General features: G+C 50.1%; 1 protein-coding gene and 1 long non-coding RNA gene across 2 annotated transcripts in view; both read left to right on the top strand.

Annotated features, from left to right (window-relative positions):
* The window catches only part of LOC127473698 (uncharacterized), a 901,041-nt gene that overhangs the window by 257,219 nt on the left and 617,746 nt on the right, over nucleotides 1-26,076 (top strand). The window lies entirely within an intron of this gene.
* NKX2-5 (NK2 homeobox 5) lies at nucleotides 13,017-14,956 on the top strand. Its single transcript, XM_051793614.1, has 2 exons — nucleotides 13,017-13,548; nucleotides 14,336-14,956. Exons 1-2 carry the CDS (start codon nucleotides 13,254-13,256, stop codon nucleotides 14,941-14,943), a joined length of 903 nt encoding a protein of 300 aa, XP_051649574.1. The 5' UTR covers nucleotides 13,017-13,253; the 3' UTR covers nucleotides 14,944-14,956.

Genomic DNA, 26,076 nt, shown 5'->3' with positions numbered 1-26,076 from the left:
CCATTCAAGTCCAACCTGAGATCGATCCTCACCTCGTCAACCAGACCAGAGCACCGAGTGCCACCTCCAGTCATTCCTTGAACACCTCCAGGGATGAGGACTCCACCACCTCCCTGGGCAGCCCCTTCCAAAGCTTGACAATCCTTTCAGGGAAGGAAAAGCCCAGTCTGGACTGTGCTTGGGTGCAAGTGCTGCACAAACATCCACTAAAAGGCAGGTCATGCTCCAAAGACTTTTCCGTCAACATTGAGGAGCCTGACAGGGTCATATCACCATTTTGACCCATTCTCAAATGCTCACTGCTGTCTGTGGCTGCAGACATGACTGACTCCTGCCAAGTAGTAAATAAAGGCTGCTCCCCACTCTGAAATTAATGGCAGCTTGTTTTGCATCCTGGACTGCCTGTAATCGACTCTCACACCCTGTGACTTTACCCACAATCTCTCTCTTCTGCTGTCACATCACATCAGGGATTCCTCAGCATCCACCACAGGTACATCAGGCTGGGACTTGCTCTGCAGCACATCCTGAGGCAGCCTTCCTCACACACATCCACAGAGGCTGAGGTCAGAGGAGGATGTGTGCTAGGGATGCTGATCACAGAGTTACTCAACAGCGAGGCCAAGTGATGCTATTTTTCAGGAAACCTTGATACACAATTTTCATTTCTCCCAGGTGAGCAACAGCTCCCACCTGGCAGTGTCTGTTGAACAGGAGTATGTGGGTGCTTGGCTGCTCACAGCCCACAGACCTCCCCACTGTGGGAGCACAGCATTTCAGGGAACTCCTGCAAATAAAACTCACGACTGTTTTTTACATATACAAAAGCCAAATGCTAGAGGTAAGAAACTAAAATCAAGGCATTCATCAAACAGGTAGGGGAAGACTGACTGAATATGCGGTTCAAGCTGAAAAGGAGCCAAGAATTTCTCTTCTTTGGAGAACTTGCCCAGACTGCATTTCACCTGATTAGCACAGGGTAAGCCCCAGTTCCATGTATGCAGACACAGATAACACAGTGCATTACCTGCTAAAATCAGACAGAAGCATGAGGTGCTGCTCTGCAATAAGAGCAAAGAAGCTCTGAGTTTGCTCCCTAGACAGCTGTCAGCTCCTTGGACACACCAGCTGGGCTTTGGCTGCACCCACACCACAATCTACTGTCCATATCAAATGTCCCATTTACTCGAGTCCGCAAAGCTCGGAAAAAAAGAGGATCCAGACAGTGCTTTATCTCGGTGACAACTTTTTTTTGGGAAAAACACGTTCAGCTCTTGCCAAAAAAGACCAACAACAGCTATTGGCATCATCAGCCCTCGGTTACATGGTTTTCCAAGTGGCACAAGGGATGACAGATTCATATTAATTCCAGTCAGCAAATGGATTATAAATACTCCCCCAGCCAGTTGCCACCTGATAGGACTGTCCTTGAGTCCTCCAATTGTGGAAGGGACTTGTCAACTCTAAATTTACCCACCAGCATAGAACATACTACTCTGTGATCCTTGGTAGACACTTGTGCTGTAGTCCAGCATGGATTAGACCAGAAACTGCTGGTTCCATCAGCCAGACAGACATCTCACTGTTGCTTATCTCAAGCCTTCGATGGCAGGAAGGAGAAAGGGATGGGTTTGACAGGATGCGTTGGGATATTGGTCATGCAATTGCCACAGCAGTCAGTCCCATTGAGTCTGAGTTAATAAAGTGATCAAAAGCTGGGCCCACCTAACACCTTTCTGATGAGGTAACAGCTTCTGTTCCTAAGGATAGCCTTTCCCATCAGAAAAATGTCCCACCACTACTGATAAAAGCAAACCCACTCCAAGGATGGGATGTCCAAAACCAGACAGAGCTGATACAAAGCAGACTGAGACTGTATTCCCTGTAAAAAGCAGTAGGCAGGATGCTAAAAGTTCGCACAGATGGACTATTCACTTGAAGAACCATATTAGGTGGATTTAACTTTTATAAAAGGGTAAGTAAACAAAAAGCGAGTGAGGAGCTCCACTTTTTTTCTAGCTACAGAACAGTCCTGGTGTCTGCGAACTGGGCAGATGCACATGGTGGTGGCACCTGTCTGCAGCGGATTTTCTCACCCACAAAAAAAAAGGGGCTGCCTAAGTGGGAGGACAGTTCATAAAGTATCAATTATGGGCATTTACCCAAGGTAAGTTAATTTTTTTGCCTGTTGCTTGTTCATGCAAAAAAGCTTCCTAAGCTGGTCAGCTATAGACAGCATCTCATCGCTGTCTCAAAGGTCACAGATCAAACCTGCCTCAGTTAAACAAAGACAGGGGAATTCCATGGCTGTTGAGGGCTGCAGGACAGTTTGCTCCACTTTGGGCTTTTTCCTGATTTCATTCCTAGGTTATTCTCTCTTGGTGCTCCTCAGTCCCCCCAAGGACACCCAGATTCTCAGGCAGCAAAAAAAGGCTTCTGCTCACTGCCTGTACCCACAGCCTGGGTACCCCCTCCCCAAACTCTGCGAGCCCTGGGGGCTCCCCAGCAGGGCTGCAGATCCCACAGGATGGCATTTGGCACAGCGTGAGGGACAGCAGCCCAAGGACACAGTGACTGCTTCTGGACAGAGGAGGTTCTCCCACCTAATGGAAACTTGCCTCGTATTTCCATTATTTCCACTTGCTGAACACTTCCTGGCAGCTGAGCCAAAATGGTACCTGCCAGTTTTTTGGAACCTCTATCTACCTGTTTGGTTTGGGGTTTTTTTGGTTTTGAAAACCACAGGGGAGAGCAAGGCTGGAAAATGACACGTCAGAAAAATCCTGGGGATCTTTGCTTTGAGAGACCATGGCGGACCTCTGTGTTTAGGAAAAGATCTGAACTTTGCACCAGGACCAGCCATTTTTGTGACCTACATGAGAATCACTGTAAACATATCCAAGTTACCCCCCTGCTATAGCAGTTTCTCTGGGCTTTCTCCATGTCTGGAAGAGTGTAGTGTCTTTTAACATCAAAGATTCTTTTCACTCACACTGCAGCTATGTCACATGGGGTACCACAAATCAATGGGTGCTTTTAACCTCAAACTCTGCACTTTAAATCCAGGGGTAAAACTCCTGGATTATTTCCTCCCCACACATGGGATAGGCAAAGGCAGAACCTCTCATACCTTCAAAGGACTCGGACACCCTTGAAATGACAGAGGAACTAAAAGCTCCATCTCTGTTTAACAAGGCTGGGAGCTCAATAAGAGGGGTAAAACTAAATATTGAATGGCTGCTTGCTGCACAAGCACTGTGCATCCTGTGCACTTTGGGAGACACGAGGCTTTGGGGAAAAAAGCAAAGCTGAAATAAACCCAAAAGCCTGACAGGGAATGGACACAACAGAGTCACGTCCTGACTGCCAAGGGCCTGACTTTGCAGCTCACACAAAGTCCCTTTTGCCTCATTTTTGCTTATGTGTGATACATATAAAAAGCAATTCAGAGTGACTCCAGTCATACTGGCTTTTTCAAAATGCAGATTTACCCCAGGGCTACTGGAGCTTATAATAAAAATGTACACAGACTCAACAGCATTTACTCCCATCAAACTGTAGTGTAGAAATCCATATTGCAGGACATTTTATCCTACTGGAACTTTAATCCAGCTAATGCTAACAAGTCATTCAGAATAAATGTAGTAGGAATGAGAACAGGAGGGAGAGTCAACTAAGCAAATGGATGTATTCCTTTTCCATTAGATCTTACACCAGCAGTGACAAGTCGATTGCCTCCTCCTACACAACACCAAAAGCCTCAGCACAAACACAGCCAAGGATCAGCCCAGCAGAGGTTCCACATCCCTGATGAAATTTAAGTTCCCAAGGCAGGAGATACATGGCCATTTTCCGCCCTGCTTTGCCACAGCTTCCATCACCTTAAGTGCAGAGCGTTGCCTGAATGTGAACTACTGGATCAGGTTCATATTTTGTAAATATTATTGTTCTTTTATGAACTTTGGCATCAATGAGAGCAAAGCTAGAGAGGCTGGAATATGACACAATGCTTTGGAGCTTGGCTGTTAGTTGTTCATTTTTTAAAAAGTGGGGAGAGACAAGGAAAAGGATAGTTTAGAATTGTGGTTAAACACTTTTTTTTCTCTAGAGACATTTAGGATTTTGTCTTTGCTTTGTTTATTCTTCCTTGGGAGTAAGTAAAGTCATATTTTTAAACATAGGACATCCCCCCTTTCCTTTTATATGCTGAAATTCTGAGAGCTGCTCTAGACAGGGTTCAGGCTGTTCTGACTATTGGAGCCAAATGCATCTTTGAGAGTGTTTTCTTGTGGCCTAAGAACATATTTATCTTTTCAGTCATTCCACTTGGATGTACCTTTGTTCACTTTTCAGAAATAGTTCAGTTTCATGCCTTTTTTTTCTTTCAAATCAGAATATGCAATAAAGTTTCTAATTTTTCACCTCAGTTCTGATACTTCAAGCACGTGAGTGCCCTGTAATTCAGATGTTTAAAATTTGACCAGCACATTACGATCTACTGAATAAGTGCTTACATACTTCCTTATTTCTCTTTGGGGGGGGGGGGGTTATTGTCTTTTTACTTTTCCTAGAAGTGGATGCATAATCCAGCTCTGACACACACAAAACCAAGGACGCATTTTTACCAAAGCATGTTTTGACAGCAGGAGCAGTGGAGATCAGTGCCCTGGCTGAAAGCATGGATGTACCTCCCCTCTCCGAGATGGACTCTAAAACAGGAGATTTGGAAGCAGCTAATCCTGAACTACACACATGAAGGTAGTGGTGGAAACAACTTCTGTTGGACACAGTGAAGGGAAAAAGCCTCAGAAAAGAATTCAGGGTAAAGATTTCCATCTCCCTGGGCTGACTGTGCCTGAAATGTGTTTCCAAACCCGAGTGTAGGGGATCCTGGAGGTCTCAGTGCCCCTGTGCAGGCAGTGTCGAGTGTCTCTGAGCTGGAGATGTGGGTCAGGAGTGCCCTGGGCATGGAAGGGCTGCAATGGAGTGGCCACAGGGCTGGATGGGGAAGGCATCTGGGAAGAAGCAAGACAGAGCTTGACAGCTTGGAGACGGCCAGATGTTTTCATCATTATGGAAAAAATCTGTTGGTGCCTCTTTGCCCAGAGAAACACTGGAGGAGGAAATATCCTCTTGAGTCTGATCAAGGCTGCATGTTAAAACTGCGATGGGGCAGGGTCAAAAACACAACAGAAATGGGAGGAAGGGATGTTTTCTGGCTGGCTCTAACCTTCAATGTGAAGGTGCCCCAAAAAGCTGCACTGCTTCCCAGGGACCTTTTCCCAGATTAGTGCCTCAGAGAGGTGGAGAGAGATGGTCTGGAGGATGGGCCCAAGTCGTGCTTCTCCAGCACCACCACCCCCCTTGCTACCTCTTCCCTCCACTTGCAGCAGGTGCTGCCCCAGGAATGTGCATCCCTGTGGACGTGTAACCCTGGATCTGCAGAGCTCTGGAAACATACATTCCAGGGGTTGCAAGGAGACTGAGCACAGCAATAATGCAACCAGGTGCTGGAGATCCCTGTCCTGGATGACAAAATCAGCTCTGAAGAAAGCCTCCTGCCCCCCTGGCCCCGGACACCCCCAGGTGACACTCAGCCCAGCCAAGATCCGGCCAGTCCCTTCCCCCTTGCTGCCCTGGGCTTTCTCCCGGGCAGCTCCTCGGGATTCATCCCTTCCCATGGATCTCCCCTTCCCAAAAACAGTCTGGCACCGGCCCTCGCCGGCTTTTCTCACTGATTTTAGCTTTTAGAAAGATATGGTGTAATTAAAAACCAAAGTAACTCCCGCGGACCGCCCGAGAGAATAGTGTCTAAAAGCGTAAGAAAACGTCAATAGCCAACCCGAAATCCTTTCAATTCTATTAGAAATAAACCCTGTCGTCGAAATAAAAGGGTGCTTAACGTTCCGTGCGTTTCACTTGGATTTTTTTCTCGTTCTTGAACTGAGAAATAGAAAAGGCAGCAGCGGCTGGGCTTGGGGACGAGCGGAGATCGCTCAGAGCTGGCGGGGAGGAAGGGACGGAGGCACCGCGGGCGCTTCTCCCCGCTTTCCTCCAGTTCTTTTTGCTGTATTACCGAGGTTCCAAGAAAAAAAAAAAAAAGGCTGCCGTTTAATTGGTGCTTTTCCCTCTACCGCTGATAATTAATGCAGGATTTGGGGAATAAAAATGCAGATCTGTTTTTATTATGCGACATGCCTTTGAATTTAAAAATAAAAATAAGGACTTGTGAAAATATCCGAAACTTGGAATTTTTATCCAGAAATAAAAAAAAAAAAAAGGTAAAAATTTAGAAGAAGTTTTACAAGATTTTCGTTTCTTTCTACCCTTTTCTTCTTGATACACACTTGAAATATATCGTATTTTTTTTTCAGTGAATTGTACATTCATTGGGCTGATGAAAGCACTTTCTCGTGCTTGTATTTGCCGATTTCTCTTTCTTATATATTTTAATTTTGCAGGTATTTCTTCATAACCGTTTATATCTCTGCAAAACAAGCCGCGGGAGCACCCGAAGTTTTAGCTTTCCAGAGAGGATGCAGAAACGGGACCATATGGAGAAACAGATCCGTTTCCCGTCAGATCACCACAAAACCCAACAACGCAACCCAAAACCCAATTTCCCCGCCTCGAGAAAAAAAAAAATTCAGAGTCCTGGTCCTGTTCCGGAACGATCCTACCCGGGAGCCCCGTGGGGGCTGCACGGAGCCTGTTTTCCCAGTGTCTCTTTGCGGGATTCAAGGGTGGGAAAGGAGGAACCGGCTCCACCAAACCCGCGTCTCAGGGTAAAAATAAACGCGGGTACGAGAGCCCCGCGGTAATAGGGGTATCCCTTCCCTTCCTTTTTTTTTTTTTTTTTTTTTTTTTTTTGAGTTGGTTCTGAGGTTTTGTTAAGTTTGGAGGGAGTTTCGTTTGTTTGAGGGGTTTTGTTGTGTTTTTAAAAAATTGCTTATTGTTATCTCAAAGAGGCGCGGCGCTCCCATCAGGACCATAACCCTGGGGACCGGTGGGGGATTTTGCAGGGCAGCGGTGAGGCTCCCCGGACCAAGTGAAGGAAAAGGAGCGGGGCCGTCCCAGGAATCCTCTTTCCTGGAGCAGGGGGACGAGGAGGAAAGGCAGAGCCGGCCATCCCGACGAGGCCCCGCGGGACAAGGAGTTGGCAGCTCGACATGGACGGGGAAAGGGATAGGGACACACAGCCCCTCCCGCCCGCGGTTTGCCCCTGGGACAGCCGATTTCATGGCTCTCCGATTGTGGGTCACAGGCTGGGCATTGCCGGAGCAAAGGGGACACGGCCGGGAGACGCCGTAGAGGAGCTGGGGGTCAGGGCGCTGTAACCCTACTCGCCCGGGTTCATCCTCCCATCCGTCTCAGCGGAGCTGATCACCTCAGGAAGGTTTTCTTCCAGAGGGTAGGACTCGGGATGGGCCCTGCTGCGGGAGCGCCGGGGGAACCCGCAGTCCCGGGCTAAACCCGCAGTCCCGGGCTAAACCCGCAGTCCCGGGCTAAACCCGCCGCAGCCCCGCGGGGTTGAGCCGGCACCCCGGGCAGGGCAGCGCTGGGAGCGCGGACGGTCCCTCATCTCCGCGGGGATGTGTAGGGGATAGATCACTTTTAAGACAAATAAAGCCCAAACACCGTCTCATGTTAGAGGTGGCTCCCCCAGACCGGCCCTGCCCGCTGCGGCCACCCCGGGCTCCGGGGGAGCGCCGAGCGCGCACGGTGACAGCGCAAGACGGATCGGATTTGCACGGCCCGCAGGAAGCATCCGAGAAGTCAGACTTTTATCTCCTCGGGAAAACATCCTGCGGACAGAAAAGCTGCAAACACCCTGAAATCTTGCGGCGATTTCAGGCTTCCCGGCCAAGCGTCACTGCCGTTCCCACCGGAGCCCGTGGGAACCCTCCTCCCGGGGAGACAGATCGGGCCAAAGCCTCGCCGCGTTTAGAGCCCTGTCCTTCGAAAGAGCCCAGACTACATAGTGTCCGGAAGGTGTTTCGTTTTTAAAACAGTTTTTCTGACCGTCCCCAGACCCCGGTGCGTCCCGGTTGCAGGACGCGTGTGCCAAAACGTTGTCGCATTTACGTGAAAATCTCTTCTGTCGTTTGATTCCCCGTCCCCAAAAATTACCGTATCGCTCCTGCCCTGAGTGCGTTCCCCAAGGAAACATAACGAACAAGCGCTTTTGGGATTACCTGGACGCGTTAAAAAGCTTTTTCTGGAGAGCAGAAAACCGGCGGGTCTGAGACAAGCGTTAATAACGCGACCGCTTCCCGTGAACGGGAAGAGGGAGGCGGGAAGGACGGCGAAACCCCATCTCTCTCCCTTCACCAGCGAACCCAGCACAGTTACAGGCAGAAAAAAAAGGTTACAGGCAGGGTAAAATTAAAGCTTTTCATTTATCGGCCCGGCTCCCAGCTTTCGCTTCAGCAGGGGGAAAAAACCACTTCCAGAGCCCGAGGTGCAAGAACCAGCTTAATTGTCAGATTCCAGGCACGGAGCCCAGGGCAGGAGGGGGAACTCCACGGTGGCATTTGCTATTCAAGTCCCCCTGCCTAAGTCACCCCATCCGAGTCCCGACGGAGGCGGAAAGAGGCGACCGGGCCATCCCCCGGGCGCGCCCCCCGTGCTGCCCCGGCCTGCCGGGGGAGCGGGGCTGGGGGTGCCGAAGCCGAAACAACACCGGAGAGGTTTTATTCCGGGCTTTGCATAAATTGTCCTGAAGTAAAGGGAAGGCACTTCGGTGCTGCCTGGCTGCTGCATTCGCGTGCTGTGCCCTGGCACCAGCCTGCCCGGCTTCATCCGCGCTCTCCAGCCGGGCTGAACCGGGAGGGAAGGGGCCCGACGATCTCCTAAGTGCCCGGCGGGAGGAGCTGGGATCCGACAGCGGTGGGCAGGAGCCCCGAAGGCCCGGTACCTGCCCCGCCGCCGGGGAGCGGAGCTGTCGAGGAGCTCCCATCCGGCTCGCAGCGCAGCCGACCCAAGCACCGGGCAGAGGGGAGGCCCCTGGCCAAGGCCGGCTTCACGTCAAGGTCAAAACTCTTATTTTGACGGCCAGAAAAGGCGAGACTCGTTAGGGCTTGAAAGGATCGGGGGGTAAGAAAAGAATAAAAATTAAAAAAAAAAAAAAAAAAAAAAAAAAAAAAAGTAGCAAGGAAAGGAGAATGTTTTTAGATGGAGCACCTGGACAGCTCCAAAATCTTTTTCCTCTGCAGAATTCCGGAGGGGTGAAAGCAAAACCTGCCCTGGTCCCACTCGCCCCCAGCAGCCCTCAGGCGCCTTCGGCGACCGCCGGTGGGACCCCGCCACGGCAGGCACGCACATCAGCACAGAGATCCCGCCGGCAGGATTTAGTCAACCCGGGCTCGCCGGTTTGCAGCATCCCTTCCCAAGCGTTTGAAAGGAATAACTGACCCAAAGACTCTGGGGAACCCTTGGGGACCCGCAGAAGCCCCGGGGTCCCAGCGGCTCCCGCCGCCACGATGAGAACAGGGAGATTGGCACAACTTCTCGCAAGGAAACCCTAATAGGCTATTTCTGGACTACTGGCTCTTAACAAATCTATAGCACCTGAAGTGTTAGCACTCAATTAGTGACAAGGTTTCAAACTCCGGCGTTTACTGGCGAGGTATAAACAGAGTCCTCGGGAGATAGCCGGGAATTAGAGCGGGAGGGGGCCCTGGACATCTTAACCGACTGGGATTAAGAGGAAAAGTTTTTTAAAAGGTCCCATCTCTCTCTAAACAGTCCGAGGTGTCGAAAGCTCAGGGGTAGAGAGGATGTGCTCTCTGGAGTTAATTGCGGGATTGGAATTTTTTTGGTTTTGTTTGTTTGTTTTCAGCAAGAAAAGTTTTAAATTTTTGTGGTATCTTTTTTTTTTTTTTTAGGAAAAAAGAAAACGCACAAAAAACCACAACAAACCCAACACGAATCGCACTTAGCAATCCCGGAGAGAAGCCGCGAGCGGGTTTGGACGACAACCCTCGCCTGCGAGGGGCTTTTCTGGGCATGGGGGGCCAGGGTAGGCTCAGTCCTGAGGGGGCAGCGAGAGCAACCTACAAACAACGTGAAGGCGACCGGGGGAGAACAGAACACCCCCGCTTTTCCCTGCCAGCCAGAAAAACAACAACGTCTTTGCTCGGCCCGTCTCCCCTCCACACACCCACAGGGCCTGGGTCCCGGCTGGAGGAGTGGGCTGGAGAAGGTGTTTCAGGGCTCTGCTCCGGGGTCCTGCCTCCCTTTACTCTTTTTTGCGTGTTAATTAAACGCAGCCAAAAGCGACGCCGCAGAAAGAAAAAGCGGTGCGGGAGAGCTGGAGGTGCGGGGGATCCCTCCCCTCCACCCCTGCCCCGCCACTCAGCCAGGGCACCCGGGAAGGTCCCCCCGGGCCGGGCCGGGCAGGGACCGAGCGCGGCTCCTGAGGGCTGCGAGCAGAGTCCGGAGTGGGATGAACCGGTCGCCCTTGTCCACTCCGCTGGACAGTCGGAGCTTGGCTTCAGCGAGCTGCTGGAGAACACCGGGAAAGGGAGAAAGAGGGGGTGGGAAAGGGGGAGGAATGGGTGCGGAGCCCCGACCCGGAAAGTCCGTGAGCTGCTGTATGTCAGTAACTTATTCATCAATCAGCCGGACACAGAGCAGACCTGGCCTCTCTTTGCGGAGTGTTTGCTTTTTCACCAATTATTGCGGCCCTGCAGCTCTTTTTGTTGATACAGTAGTTCTAAAAAGTGCTAATGTTCATTTATCAGGGGGCCGAACCCGAGACTCCCACTAGTTGTGATTCTTCCAAAAATATAAACACGAAGAGAAGGGCTAAGGCTAAAGCCCCCATTTGTTTCTAAACCGCAGTATTAAAAGTGATGCATTGTTGAAGATAAAGCGGAGATAACGCTGTCTGTCTCCAATGAATGTCTCCCCGACGCATTAATGACATTCCAAATGATAGCTCCGGCTTATCGTTCAATTAATCACTTCCACCCTCTGCAGCCGGGCCCACATCGATCGGGAGCCGCCGTGTGACTGGGGGGCTGGAGGGAGCCCGTCAACCCTCAGTGAATCGCGGGCTGTCGGCCGGCAGTGCCCGCCCCGCCGGGACGAGCCCCGGGCCCGCAGGGGGACAGGTCGGACAGAGGGAAACCGCCGGGACAGGCACTGCCGTGCGAGCTCCCGGCCTGACCTGGGAAGGGCGTTTTGGGTCCGGGATTGAGGAAGGGAGCGCTGGATGCCGTTTCTGCCGGGAGGTGGATGTCACCAAGGCGGACGAACCTGCGGCCGCGGCTCTGGGTTTGGGAGGGATCGGGATCACTTCGCTATTTTAGTATTTATCTAACTTACCCCCATTAGCTTGCATTAAAAAGGAGGCAACGAGATTAGAAAACCCGCCGGGCAATGCGGAGGGCAAGGGGTGCCCAGACAGCCGGCAAAGTCCCGCCGCAGGCCCCTCTCCTGAGCCGGGCTGCTGAGGCTGCCTCTACCTTCCCCAGGCGCTTCACCCCTTTTCCTACAACCGAGGAACATCCCCTCCGAGTTGCGTCCCAGGGAATTCTGCAGGAAGCGCAGCCGCGAAGAGCGAGATGGCCGCTTAGCCACCTCCTCCCGTAATTAAATGGCAATATTTCAGGCCTCCCCATTCACAGTGATCGCACCGACTGTCATCGCAAGATCCGGATCTGGTTCGCCAAAAAAACTGCTCCCAGGACACCCGCAGGCGTCTGCAGCGAGGGGCTGCGAGCGCCGGGGTTGCTGCTGCTGCTCCGGCCAGCGATCCCCAGAGAGCAGGACGGGTCACAGCATTGCCCCCAAAAACATCCTGAATTAAATTCCCCAAAAGCGAGCCCGAAAGTGCCGAGAGACAAAAATCTCGGGGGTCAGCTGCGGGGGGCACAGTGGCGGGTCCGTTCAGGAGCAGCCCTGGCAGGTGCTCACATTTTCACCCGCCTCGGAGGGTCCCTTCCTGCGGGCGGAGGAAGGATTTGCACAACTGCGACTCCGCCGCCTCCCAGGGCAGGGCCCGGCCGAGGGACCCCCAAACTCATCGCATCCCTCCTCCAGGGTTTCTCCGCACGGCTCCCACCGCCCGGGCCGAGCCCATCCCGTGTCTCTCTCAGTCGGGCGCTGGATCTCTTTTAAAGGAGATCCTTTAAAATTTATTTTCTTTCTCGACCCCCGAGCCCAGAAAGCGCCGTAAGGCCCCCTCTCAACCTTCGGCTTTGCCGCTAGGGTTTATTTCAGCCACTCCATGCAAGTTAAACGAGTGAGAGCACCCACCTCAGCCTCGTGAACTCGGGACCCGCGGGCAGCCGTGCCCACTGAGCTGCGGGGACCCGGCTAGCACCAGGGCCAGCCCAGCGGCCGGTTGCTTTGGCTTACTCATCTCTTACCCTTCTATATTTTGCAACACCTTCATCCCCCGCTTGTTTTGGCTTATTTTTCTTTTCTTTCTTTTTTTTTTTTTTTTCCCAGACAGTGGTAGTTTGTTTGGGGTTTTGGGATTTGTTTGTTTGTTTGTTTGAAAGCTTTACAAACAGACGGGAGGAAAACGCAATCGGCATTTCCCTCTCCCAAGCCAGGCAGGGGCTGTTCAGGACCTCTCTCCTATCAGCTAGATTTTGCGAGCGTTCTGTTGCTTCAGAATATCTGTATAAACCCTAAACGCGGATTTCCCCTTGAGCGCGCTTCACACAGCAGTGAACTCCCGCTCTCTAGTTCCTGCGATCGGATATTGCAGAACACTAAAAACGAAACCTCCGTTCCATCACTTAGAAAAAAAATATGAAATCAGCACATATTTGGTTGATGGCTTCCTCCTGGCCTGTTTATTTAATCTGACTGTATGATAGATAGCGTCAGATAGTGCCTTTGTACACATTAGGCCGTTCCGCTTTTTTTTTTTTTTTTTAATGGATGAAAAAACTGAGCGCAGAAAAGCTGGATAAATGCAGTGCCGCCCCTTTAAATGAGCGGAGATGTTTTTGAGATGTATTACTATATTAGGTGACATGGAACTTTGCATCTCTCATACCATCACTGCAATGTTGGCCAATAGAAAGCTAAAGTCACCCAAAAACTGCCTAGTCCCTCCTTCCCTTCCCTTATGGTCTGGTCCTACCTGCCTCCAGTGCACAAGTCAAGGCTACTCGCAGGAATGCTATGTGCCCCCTCCGTGAGCCCACGCTCCACCACTGCTCCAGGTTGGCTGCTCCTCAACTACTTTTCCATGACCCTGGGCTCCGGCTGCTGCCCCGCTCTCCTCCGCAATGTTTCCTAGCCCTGTGACAACGACACCCTTCTCGGTCAAGGATATTTTGAACCTGGAACAGCATCAGAGCGGCCTGGCCTCCATGGAGCTCTCCTCGCTGGCCTCGCCCTCCTGCATGCTGGCCACCTTCAAGCAGGAGACCTACAGCGCTGAGCCGCCGGCCCTGCCCGACCTGCGGGAGGAGCTGCCTGAGCCACCCCCTGCCAAAACAGCCGCCGCCTTCCCCGGCTCCTACTACGTGAAAAACTACGTGGAGATGGACTCGGCCAAGGAGGGAAAGGCGGACAAGAAAGGTAAAGCCAAGTGCTGCTGTCCGGGGCTCGCCGGTGGTCCTTGGGAGGAGAAAAAGGGAACGGTGACCCCCCCAGCCGGGGTCGGGCGCTCGGCCAGGTGTCCCCAGGGCTGCGGGGGAAGAGCGCAGGTGGTAGCGCAGGGCTGCTACCACCCTCAGGGGCCGGGGGAGAAAGAGCGCGGAGAGTGGGAACATCTTCATCCCCTCCCGGGCGCTGCAGTGCAGGAGCGGGACAGACCCACTGAGGGGAGCGTCCCGGTGACCCCGGGCCGGAGACCCCCCCGAGCGGGGCCGAGGCCGAGCTCCCACCCAACGGGACGGGTAGAGCTGCAGGAGGATACGCGAGGTCTCGAGTTTGTACAGAAATTAGGTGACAAATCGGATTTCTAGTTCGTTCGGCTGAGCCGAACTCGTACTGGAGCCCGTGGGTCGGGCTGGGATTCGGTACAAAGCCAGCGCAATAAATACAAAGGCTACGTGATAAATCCAGGCTGGGGAACAGGCGGTCGCGACTCAAGTCAGTGCACTGAGCAGTCTTGTTTTCAAACAAACAAAAAAGACGGAAACTTTGCTGAAGAGGTACTTAAAAAGCGGGGCAGGGCCGGTCCCACTGCTGCAGGAGCGGGTCACCGCGGCGGCCTGGGGGGCTGAGGCACACGGAGCCGGGAAAGGGCCGGGGAAGAGCCAGGGCTCGCTCACGTTGCACGCTGTTTATTGAACACTGCTTTATATGTTTTTGCACATTTTTTTCCTCCCCCTTTTTCCTTCTCCCGTATATTTTGCTGCAGAGCTGTGTTCCCTGCACAAGAGCCTGGAGCAGGAGAAAAGAGACCTGGAAGATCCCGAGCGCCCCAGACAGAGGAAAAGGAGGAAACCTCGCGTCCTCTTTTCTCAAGCCCAAGTCTACGAACTGGAAAGAAGGTTCAAGCAGCAGAAATACCTCTCGGCCCCCGAGAGGGACCATTTAGCGAACGTCCTAAAGCTCACCTCCACCCAAGTGAAAATTTGGTTCCAGAACCGAAGGTATAAATGCAAAAGGCAGAGACAGGATCAGACCCTGGAAATGGTGGGGATCCCTCCCCCCCGACGGATAGCAGTACCGGTGCTGGTGCGAGATGGGAAGCCCTGCCTGGGGGAATCTTCTCCCTACAGTTCGCCCTATAATGTCAGCATTAACCCCTACAGCTACAACGCCTACCCTGCGTACACCAACTACAACAGCCCCGCCTGCAACGCCAACTACAACTGCAACTACCCCTCCATGCAGCCCATGCAGCCCTCGGCGGCCGGCAACAACTTCATGAACTTCAGCGTAGGGGACTTGAATTCGGTGCAGACGCCGATCCCTCAGGGGAACGCGGGGATCTCCACACTGCACGGGATCCGAGCCTGGTAGAGCCGCCCCCGCCCCCGGCCCGCTCCCTCCATGGACCACGGCCATAGGGATGGAGGGGCTCCGGCCGCGCCTGCGAGCCGGGCTCGGGACATTTGCAGGCTGCGGGATGAGGACGGTTCAGTGCAGCATCCCGGCGGAGTTCACTGGAGTGGTGGCCATTTACGGGGGGGGTCTTTGGTATTTCGTGCGGTGGCCGCGCTCCGTGCGGGGCCAGGCGGGCACCGGCGGGGAGGAGCGGCAGTGCCCGCAGCTCCCGGCCCCTCTCGCTCCCCGTTCCACCTGGGTCTTCACCCTGGTAATTCCCCTCCTTCCTTCCTACAAACCAGCCGGTCATTTTGCTGGACTTGTTCCCAACGACAGCTAGCCAAGCCCAGCAACTCTCTCTCTTCTTCTTTTTTTTTTTTTTTTTTTTTTTTTAACTTTTACTCTATACTAATTATTATTGACATCCACATTTAATTTTTGCACTTCCCGTACGGTCCCCGCTGCTCGTCCAGTTCAGCATCTCTCCGCCCCCAGGTCTCCCTTTGCGAGGCTGCTACCGCCGGCCTGGGCTGCGGGCCGGGAGCGGGGCCGGGAGCGGCTCCCGCCCGCACACGATGGGGACAGACCCCTCTCACCCCACCCCGGCCGAGGGACACGGACACTGCGGCCCGCCAGGTCCCGTAGGGTTATGCACTAAAACGTGAGTTAGTATGGAAATGCACTGTCCGCCCCTTCCTACGTGTCACCCTTTGCTGTACAAGCTGACGGAGGTCAGCGAGTTGTCATTAAAGAGAGTGGCTGAACCTTGGCGTCTCTGGCGTTCCTTGCGCGGCCTGGAAACGGCGCTTGTATTATAAAGTTTTTCAACAATAATTTTAAAGCCACTTTTCGAGTTCACGGCCCAGGCAGGATTGCTCTGCACCGGCCGCGTCCCGTCCCCCACGCCGGGCTGGGATGGAGACGGGTCCCGTTCCCTCCCATTGGTGACCCTTTCGCTCCCAGACTCCGGTGCCGAGCGGCTGATTTCTCCCCTGCACAGACAATCAATGCCAGGGAGGTACCGATACCCCGAAATTATAAACCAGAGGGAACTGCCCCCAGCACATTCGCAGGAGGTTTCTGCAGCCCCTCCACATCCCGTCACCGAACAGGGAGAGGGGCAGAGGACCCCCGCCTGCCCCCAGACTGCCCAGAGGCAGCGAATGGGACTCCCCACAGCCTGGCTCCTGTCTCTGCTCTCCCTCAGCCGCAGCCTTTCGGCCGCTTTTACAGTAGTCGCTATCAAATGTCAATTATTGGGAGTGAGAAACAACAAACATTGTAATTCAGCGCAGTCACAACATCCTCTGAGTGTCTGAGACTGTCCGGCCCGGTGACAAGGCGATTAGGACAACCTGCAACCCCTCCTGCCTTGGCCATATCGGCCCCATCAGTAAACAGGGATGGAGACAGGGTGGCTGTGGCCCTGGGACATGGGATGAAAGGCTGCCGGTGAATGGAAGCTGCCTGAAGCCTCTATCCCTCCCTCCCAAGGGGACCAACCTCACACACACCCCGAGGTAGGATTGCACAGATAAGGAGCTCCCACCTCCTTCCTATCTCTGCAAATGGACGAGGAGCCCTGAGTGCTGCTCACAAAGCCCCCAGTGCAGCATGGAGTGTAGACACCTGTCTGGGGCTCAGGGCTGGGCAAAGGGGGGCCTTCTGCCTCTTCCCAAGGAAGGTCTGCTTCGGGGGTACTCACCCCAGAGAGCCACAGGGACATGGGGTCTGTCACAACAAAGGGGACCAGAGTTGCCAGCCTGAAGCAGAGACACAGGGCAGCCCCACAGCTGTGCAATCCAGGAAGAAACAAAGGCTACTCCTCATTTGAAACCTCTCCAAGCTGGCTGCATGATGACTTCTGTCATCTTCCCTCATTGGAAGGACACACAGGCTTCAGCAGATGGTAGAGAGGCAGAGGTTAGACAGAAAATACATGGAAGGGGGCAGGAGAAAGCTGGGTTTAAACTCTGCCACTGTTGAATGATGTGGAGGGAGTGACACTTTGGTGCCTCAGTTTGCCTGATCTGTAAAATGGGAACAATGCTGCCCTCTCACTCCATGCCCCCTGTGTCACTGACAATTGAATTCTGCCACTGCAGAGCTTGGCCGAGATCAGACCACACAGGGAACCCTCAGAAGGCAGGACAAGTCCTGAGTTAACACTGCAGAAGGCATTAAACTGGAACCACTACATTCAGAAGCTGGCCCTGAGTAGGGCCCTTCATTAAGTGTTCAACCAAGATAGTCTGTAATGAAGCTTCAGGAAAAGCCACAGGAAAAAGTAACTCCTCACATCAGCACAGCACCCTTCTCCACATATTCCCAGCATCCTTTCCCTTCCTCAGACCCCTCATTTTCTTCGAGTCTGTTTATTTTCCTCCCCTGGTATCTCAGAGCTACAGCTATCAGGGAATCCGAGTGTCCAGTGGGACTTTTCCTGCTCTGCAGGGGCTGTTCTGGGCACCAGGTTTGGGACCGATTTTCAGGACTGCCCTGTGCTCGTTCTCAGTGGGGATGAACATACAGCTCCTGCCCACATTGCTGCTCACACGCTCCCCCCCATGCTTCCCTACTCCCGGGGGAATTGCATCACGAGCAGATGCACGGCAGGATAAGACATGAGGGCTCGGAACAGCAGCTGGAGCCTTGGAGCCAGTTCAGAAAGCGATTTAGGGAGAGGACACAAGCACAGCTGGCTGAGGCTGAGGCAGCCCAGCTCTGGCAGGGGCACCAGCAGCGACGGTTAAAGACCTTCCATAGCTGGATTAACGGGAAGTGCAAGAGAGATACAGTAGGAATTAACTCCCAGCACACTGATTTTGGCCAAGGGGGGCTCACTGTCCTCACAGAAACACATTGCTACTATTCCTGCTCTCCAGGTCTGCCTCACCTGTAGCTGCAGCTCAGCAGCAAGAACAGCCAACAGGGTCAGGTGGGGGTACAGGGTCTGCCCAGGATTTCCAAAGGCACCAGGGCTGTTGGCAAACACCACAGCACGGTGATGTGCTCTCCTGAGTCCAGTCCTCTCAACGGCTTAGAAAAACTGAATGCATCAGACCTGACACGTTCCTCTGTCTGAGCCTGAAGTGATTCACATCTCTAGAGCAACATGAAAAGGCTGTGCTTGGAAAAGGTTATTCCAGAGGAAACTGCAGGATACTGGCGTTTCCCCAGGGAACCCGAAATCAGAGATCCTCTCAGTGTTTGGGGGCATGTTAAGGGGTGTAGAAAAGAGCTTTTAATAAAGATTTGCACTTGGATTTGATCTCACTCTTTCCTCAGATTTTTTGGGGATTACACAGCCTGGCACTGGCATTCATTTCTCTGTTTCAGCACAGCTTTTTTCAGAGAATTCAGTGCCCCAGCTCCACCTGAAGGTAACAGGGCAAGTGCAGCTCAGCACCACTTGTCTTCTTGAGACAAACTGCATATGGTAGGTTTGTACAAACTATTTGGAATTTACACAATTTGTACAGGAACAAGTTGTCAGCTGTAAGGGACTGATATCAAATCCCTTGCCATTACCAGTTTTGTAGGAACTGAAGTAATTGTTTTTCCCAAATAACACCCATGCAGTTCCTAAAGTGCTTTTGTGGCCAGAATTTTATTCCTTCAGTTCAAGGAGTTTTCACATCCAAAGTTATTCTCTGAAGTCAGAAAACGAGGAGATATGGTCCAGGTGGGAATTAGTGAAAAGTTTTAGTGTTCCTGAGAAGCCCAGCAGGAAAACAACAGATCAACAAGGCTCTCTCCCTAGTCCCCTGCTCCTAATTCATCTCACTGACATCAGTTTAGATCAGTATCAGCAGTAAGTGATTTCTTGTTAATGGGGATTATTAAGAAGAATCAACACCTTTAAAATGCCACTCCACATTGTCTCCAAAGCAAGAAAGGGATAGGCTTTCAGAGTGGAGTCCAATTTTTCATTCCTAGGTGGTTCCTTATTGCCTCCAAAGCAAACTTAATGCTGCATTTTGATGCAGAAAGAGAGGGAAGTGGAGATTTCTCCCAACAAGAACATCAAGCACTGGCAGTACATTTGTGAAAGTTCATCAGTCAAGGTTTATGAAAGTTAATCAATCAAGGTTTAGCAAAGTGACATGGAATATGTTACTTGAAAATCTCTACCTGCCTCCTACAGTCATTTTAAACTCTGCCACTCCAGAGTTTCGTTCAATAAGAAAGCCCCACTAAGCACAAAGATCATCCTGAGCAGTGCATTAGCCACAGATCTTTCCTACTGTAGTACAGCAGGGACTTGCCCCAGACTGGCTAGAACTGCTGGGCTAAGATGAGTAAAAATAGGTGATTTTATCTGCCTTTGCATAAACGAGTTCAAATCAGATACAAGGCATGCCAGTGGAGTCTGGATGACTAGGCTAAGACAGAAAATAAACTGTTTCCCAGAGACTGAGCAAGAGGAAAAACCAACAGAAGCACAAGGAGAGAGATGAACCTTCAGAAAAGCGAAGCAGGACATTTTTAAACCAGCTCTGTGTGCAAGCAGTTGGTGCACTGACTCCACTGAGACATGTCTGTTAAGTCATCCCTGCTTAAAATAACATTTTTTTGGTGTCAACAAACAATCACGGTCAAATGGCCAAACCACAGGTCTGTAAATCAGGAGACTGGGGGCTTTTCCCAACTCCATTGGAGAGAGGCATCATATTTGCAACAGGCTCAGCACAGACAGACCCTCAAGTCCTGCCCAGCTGTGCAAATGCAGGGGTTCCCCAACAGAGCTTTCAGACAGCACTAGATACCTGCTCAGTTTGATGTGCTGGAAAAATAAGTTGTCCAAGAGAAAAACTTGTAAGTGGGAAGAATCTTAGGGGCCAAAATAATTTTATTTCTTGGGGTTGGTTAAAATTAACTGGTCTTGGGGAGACATCCTGGAGCTAAATTACTGTTTGTGGAGATGGGTAGGCTGAAGGCATGAATGACACTACTGTACAGTGGGCAAGGTCAGGAGTTAACAGGCTCAAACAGCAAAAGAAAAGCAAGTTTGTGATTCAAATTCTGTGAATTGTTCTAACTATTAGTTAGTAACAAACATAAAAAACAGAATTTATAAAGCCATTTTAGAGTTTTAGTCCTAGAACCGACAAATCTGGTTGTCGAACAAATTATTAAACTTCCACAGTTAAAAACACCTACTCTCAGAAGCATTTTCTAGGTGTTCTGCATGCTTGGAGCAGGATTTGTTGCTCTCTGACGCTGCAAGAATACACCAGAATTTATTTTAGCACAGCAGACATTTCCTAAATAGATTGCATCGTCCTTCAGCATAAGCTTTGAATAAGTCACAGTAGTGGCTCCTAGAAATTGCCCCCAAACCCCATCTTCCTGGCCAGGATGTTTTTGTACTCCCTACTATCTGTGAAAAAGAAAAGCTGCTCTCAGAGCAGTGGCTGTGGTCGGTGGAGGAGCAGGGCACAGACATGTGCTCAGTGCTGGCTGTCAGCAAGAGAGGCCATTAAAAAACAGGTCACAAAAAAAAAAATCAAACTCATTTCAGTCAAATAAGTAAGTTTTTTTACATTTTTAAGCACCAAAAAAATTAGAATTAAGACCTACTGCCTGGCTTCAGAAAATCAAAATAGCATAAATCATCTCCTCGATATCATTAGAACTGAAGGAGGAAGGTACAAGTCTTGGTTGACTTGAGGCTTCATGTGCTCCCTTATGCACTGTGCACTGTCAGCTGCTGCTTCCCTCTCTGCCACATACCCAGAGACAGGTCCAGATCCATCCTGCAATTACACACACTTCACTTTACGGACATGGCTAATCCCACTGAAGATTCCATACCAACACAGACGGCGTACGAGGGCTCAGAGTGGAAGTGGACAGACATGCTGACACTTGGCTACATTTCTGGCATCCTCCCATGCTGAGGCTTTCATATGCCTCTGCTATTTATTTCTGGTTATGAGGGTTACAGGAGTTTTCTTACTTGTTCTGGGTTATAGCTGGGTTTTTCTGCCCAGTTCCATGCCCAGAAAGCCTGTACATCCCTGGGAATTGCAGGATCCCCATCCCAGAGCCACTAAACACACAGCCCTGCTCAGAATGCAGGTTCCTCACTGCTGTCTCTATAAACAGCCCTTTTCAAGCAATGCCAAAAAAAAAAAAAAAAGCTTTACTTAACCCTAGTTCTGAAGACATGAAAGTGTAATTGCTGCTATAAAAAGAGATGTTCTGCCATATCTCTCATCTAACACTCACAGGCATCCAGTGTGCTTGTCTGGGACTGAGGCTAAGTTCTCCTTTTAGACACACACAGAAAAATATTAATAATAAAAAAAATCAAAAAATCAGCAAGAGGTCCTGGTCATTGGTATCTCCGAGAGCCAGGCCTGATGTGACTATATTTGCCTGGTTAGCCACCAATTTATAGCCCACCAGTATTTCAGCTTGAGTCTTTAATCCTAAAGATTAAAGCTTTAGAACTGGAAATCAAATTTCCCTATTCAGTCCTCAGTGGTAACATTTTCTAGAGCGCTTCATTTTTATACACACAAAGATTATTCCCCATGTAACAAGATGAAAGTAAATACTTGGTATTTTTCCACACCAAAAAAATAGTAAGAGCACGTGAGAGAATGACCCCCCCAGTGCAGCACATTGGAATGACAGGGAAAATTGTAGGTTAATTTCAAAATATCCTCTTTGCTTTTCTATCTTTCCTGATCACATGTCCAGTCCTACCGGTCTCAATGTCCTGGTTGTGAAAATACTGTGCTCTGCCCCTTTGATCAGCTACTGAAAAGCCCTTTCATGTCTCACTGTCTTCATTACCTTACATTTTAATTGCTGGCCTTGCACAGGACAGACAGGTGGCACAAGGTCACAGCAGGAGATGATGGATGGCTTTTGGCAGTGTGTGTCCAGATTACACACACCAAAATCAACCTGTGGGGCAGAATCCCGTCCTTGTGCTGGGGGATCAGCAGGGCACGCTCAGCATCCCATGTCTGCAGCCACCAAAGACCTATTTTAAGTCCTGTTAGAAAATGATAATGAACTACACTTCAGTTCTTTCAGATAAGTATTTCAAATACTAATCCCCCAAATACTAAACCCCCACGAGTGTTACTTATCTGAGCACCACCATCCCTGCAGGCTACTGGGACCACCATTTCACATGCTCATGAAATGATGCATCCAGAAACAGGAACTGAACTCAAGTTACTCAGAAAACCAGAGAGTGTCAGAGGTGAAACCCCAAAGTTTCACATCAAAGCTCCCGCTGATGCCCTAACCCTGGTGGAATGAGGATTTCCTCCTTATGATTTCCAACCTCTTTTCTGTTTGAGCAGATAAAATAGTAAAATGGTACCCACTATGCAACACAGCTGTCCTTGCAACAGACCTTGCCATGACCAAGAAGTCAGCAAGCTAAGTGCATTGGAGAAGAAACCTTCTGTGTCATGGCTATGATGGGTGTTGGTTAAGTGTAAGTAGGTGGAGCCAAGGCAAAACTGAAGTCCCTGTACATCAGTGGTCCAAAGAATCAAATTGTCATCTTCCAGGGAAAAATAAGGGAAACTCTGTGTGTGTAAAAGGAATACCATTTCCCCAGCGATTTTTATGGGGTTTAAAACAAGACTGGCATCTGAAATAGATTCTTTTACTCAGAAGACACTTTCAACTATATAATAGAAGGCAATAGGCTAGAGCATCTTACTTGTCCCTTTTGGCCTTGAAAACCTTTAGATGGACCAAGCAGGCTCCCAAAGCAAAAGCTGGATACAAACAAGCTTCTAAATTTCATGTAATTCAGACCCAAACTTGATTTCAAGGCCCTTCATAGCACAGAGAAGCCATGATCTCAGTTCTGGGAACATAGCATGCTCTTCTGGTGGAAGTCAGTACCACTGTGCTCAACTTGTCTTGTGCAGAAAGGTATTTTGGGGTTAGATCCATTCAAACCTCAGTGTATAACCAAAACAGAATAGAGAGGATATTTTGCCAAAGTCAGGCACTTATTTGCTCTCAATATTAAAATGCCCCATTACTCTAAGGATAGTTAGTTGGTTTAAAGACTGTTTTCCAGGAAAACCACCTTGGCCCTCTGTCTTCAATGACAGAGACCCTGACTAACTGCAGAGCAGAAGGAATGTCTCCTGACTATTTTCTCCTCTTCCCTCTGCCTCCCAGATGACCATTCCTTTAATTTTCCAGAAAGATTCCTTTCCTTTGTGCATTTGTTCCCAACACCATGTGAAATCAAGACATTGGGATTCCTTAGCTCTATTTGGTCCTTTCACCCAGAAGCCAATGTAAAAGACAAGAGTCAAGTCTGGACTGAAGTACAGGTGCCTGGGACTGGAGAGGCCATTTAAGCAAATTAGTTCCCTCTTAGACCATTGTTATTTTTAAGATGAAATAACATCGCACAATTTTTTCAGACTTTGATGTGTGCCAGTTGGAGAGCATCATCCTCTTCAAAATTCATTAACCAGATGCTTTCAAATGAAAAGTCTTCTTTGAGATAATTCCTGTTTTATCAACCAAGATAAGCAGCATCCCACCCACCTTCTGAGGAGAATAAAAATAAATAGAAGTTCAAAATCAGTTGAGAAAAACAATGTGGGCCTCAAGACTTTGCTCTGTATTTCTGTTTTTTCCTTAAATACACAACAGATGACTTGGGAATTTTTTTTAAGCCACTGACATTTTGTGGAAAAACTTTGGGGGGAAAATACAGCCCTGCAGAGTGCTCTTCACCTGTGCTTGTCACTGCTGCAGCATCCACTGCTTGTTGCTTTGCTTTTTTCAGTAAGCTCAGAGTTGGTGAGATCTTGAAATTGGGAAGACTATTTTAATTGTAACACTGACATTCATTTGCTGAATCTCGAGATTGGTCATTTAATCTCACATGTGGCTTTAAAGAGGTAGAGAGTTCAGGTGAGGAAGAAGGATCCTCCATTACCTGCTAAACACGAGAAGGCTGCAAAGATATGGACAGAAATCCCTGCTTTGGATGGAAAAATGGGGGGTAAGCACAGGAAAGCCTTTGCACAGAGGAACTGACTTTTCAAAAGAGAAAACGCTTTCCACTGGCCTGAGCTAAAGATAGGATGGGCACAGGCAGCAGCTTTTTAAAGCAGCAGATCTCACCTTATCACAAACCCCGGAGGAGGGAACAGCACTTCCACCACCATGGAGCTTCACCACCATGGAGCTTCCCCTGCACCAGCATCACCCACAGGGAGAGCTGTTGGTCTTGGGGACCTGCCTGTACCCCAAACACCTGGAGGGACCTTCCTGGAGCAGCTCCCCCCTTATTATCCCAGCACTCCACTCCTTTATCATTTTGACTTTTGACCCTGGGATGGAGGGGGCTCTGCTGTGCCACCATCGCTGCTTCTGTCCAGCCCAAACCCCCTCCCTGCCATGGAGAGGCTTTACAGAAAGGCCACTGTGGTGATAGATTAGTCAAGACCAAGGGTCAAGTTTATGTTGATCTACAGGTGTTAGAAGTGTATTGATCCAATGATTGAGGTCCCTGAGAGGTCACCATAAATCCTCAGGGGGATGAAAATACCACATAACTTGCTTGCAGATGTTGCAGAAGTAACCAGATAAAGAAAAGCATCCACCCAGCAAGTGTTAACAGACACCATTAGGGAAACGGGTGATGCCACAATGTTATTTTGCTCTAAGCCAGGGTGGCCAAACCTATAAAAAGGTGAAAACATCAAGCAATTCAGGCCTTTGTCAGGGTAAAATAACCACATTTGTTTCAGCTCAAGTTGGGATGTCTTTGGCTCGTATAAGACAAGAGACAGCCTTTAGTTGCCCTTTTTGGTCAGCACTTTCCATGCATTTCCCTGACAGTTGTGAATTATACCCAGCTCAAAAAGTGGTTTTGTGAACATAATCACAGAATCACAGAATGGTTTGGATTGGAAGGGACCTTAAAGATCATCCAGTTCCAACCCCCTGCCATGGGCAGGGACACCTTCCACTAGACCAGGTTGCTCCAAGCCCCATCCAACCTGGCCTTGAACACTTCCAGGGATGGGGTAGCCACAGTTTCTCTGAGTAACCTGTGCCAGGGCCTCGCCACCCTCACAGGGAAGAATTTCTTCTATATATCCATCCTGAATTTCCCCTCTTTCAGTTTGGAGCCATTCCCCCCTGTTCTGTCACTACAGTCCCTAATGAGCAGTGCCTCTACAGCTTCCTTGTAGCCACTTCAGACACTGGAAGGGGCTGTGAGGTCTCACCACAACCTTCTCTTCTCCAGTTCAACAGCCCCAGACCTCTCAGCCTGTCTTCATAGGCAAGGTACTCTAGTCCCCTTATCAACCTTGTGGCCTCTGCACTTGCTCCAGCAGTTCCACGTCCTTCTAGAATCATTTTAGACTAGAATAACTCAGTTGGAAGGGACCTACAATGACCATCTAGTCCAATCATGGAATTTTGCAGGTAGAAAAACCATTGCATCAGGTACAGCCACAGCAGACACATAAAAAGAATCTCCTCGTCTGAATTTCCAGCTCCTCAGCCAACGCTGATGCTGAAGTTCTCCAAAGCATTTGCCAGTGACCAGTGTGCACCCCGTGACCCCCAGAGCCAGGGGCTCTTTCCAGCAGCAGCTCAGGGTTCCTGTAACTCGACGATTTAAGCCCAGCAGCTCTGGCAGAGCGTGATGCTCAATCCCTTTATCACGTATCCTCTCCCTGTGGCAGCCAGAGCGAGGGCTAATTTTAAAAAGCAGTGATATGGTGCTGCTGCAGGCACACACATTGCAGTTGGAATTGAAATAGAAACGGGCATAAACTGATCCACAGCTGGGATATTGTGCAGTGACCATACGGGGTTGAGTTAAAATGCAGCAAGGTAACTTACTAACTTGTTGAAGCTCAAAAGTTTAAAAATGCAACTGGCAAGTTATCTATTTTGAGTAATTGTGGGGATTAATAAACCGAAAACTAAACTAATTTTCATAAAAACAAGTTAATAATCAAACCCAAATTTTTACCTGACTCCACTTTTCTGGAAGAATAATCCTTTAACATATTAAATCAAGACAATGCAAGGCACTGCTCTCTTGTCTCTGGTAAGCAGTGACAGGACCCAAGGGAATGA

The sequence above is a fragment of the Manacus candei genome, unplaced genomic scaffold, assembly GCF_025592945.1.
Source record: "Manacus candei isolate 608988 ecotype Guabito, Panama unplaced genomic scaffold, ASM2559294v1 h1tg000037l, whole genome shotgun sequence".
NCBI lineage: Eukaryota > Metazoa > Chordata > Aves > Passeriformes > Pipridae > Manacus > Manacus candei.
Note: the sequence above shows the minus strand (reverse complement) of the source record. Positions and strands in the feature narration are given on the sequence as shown.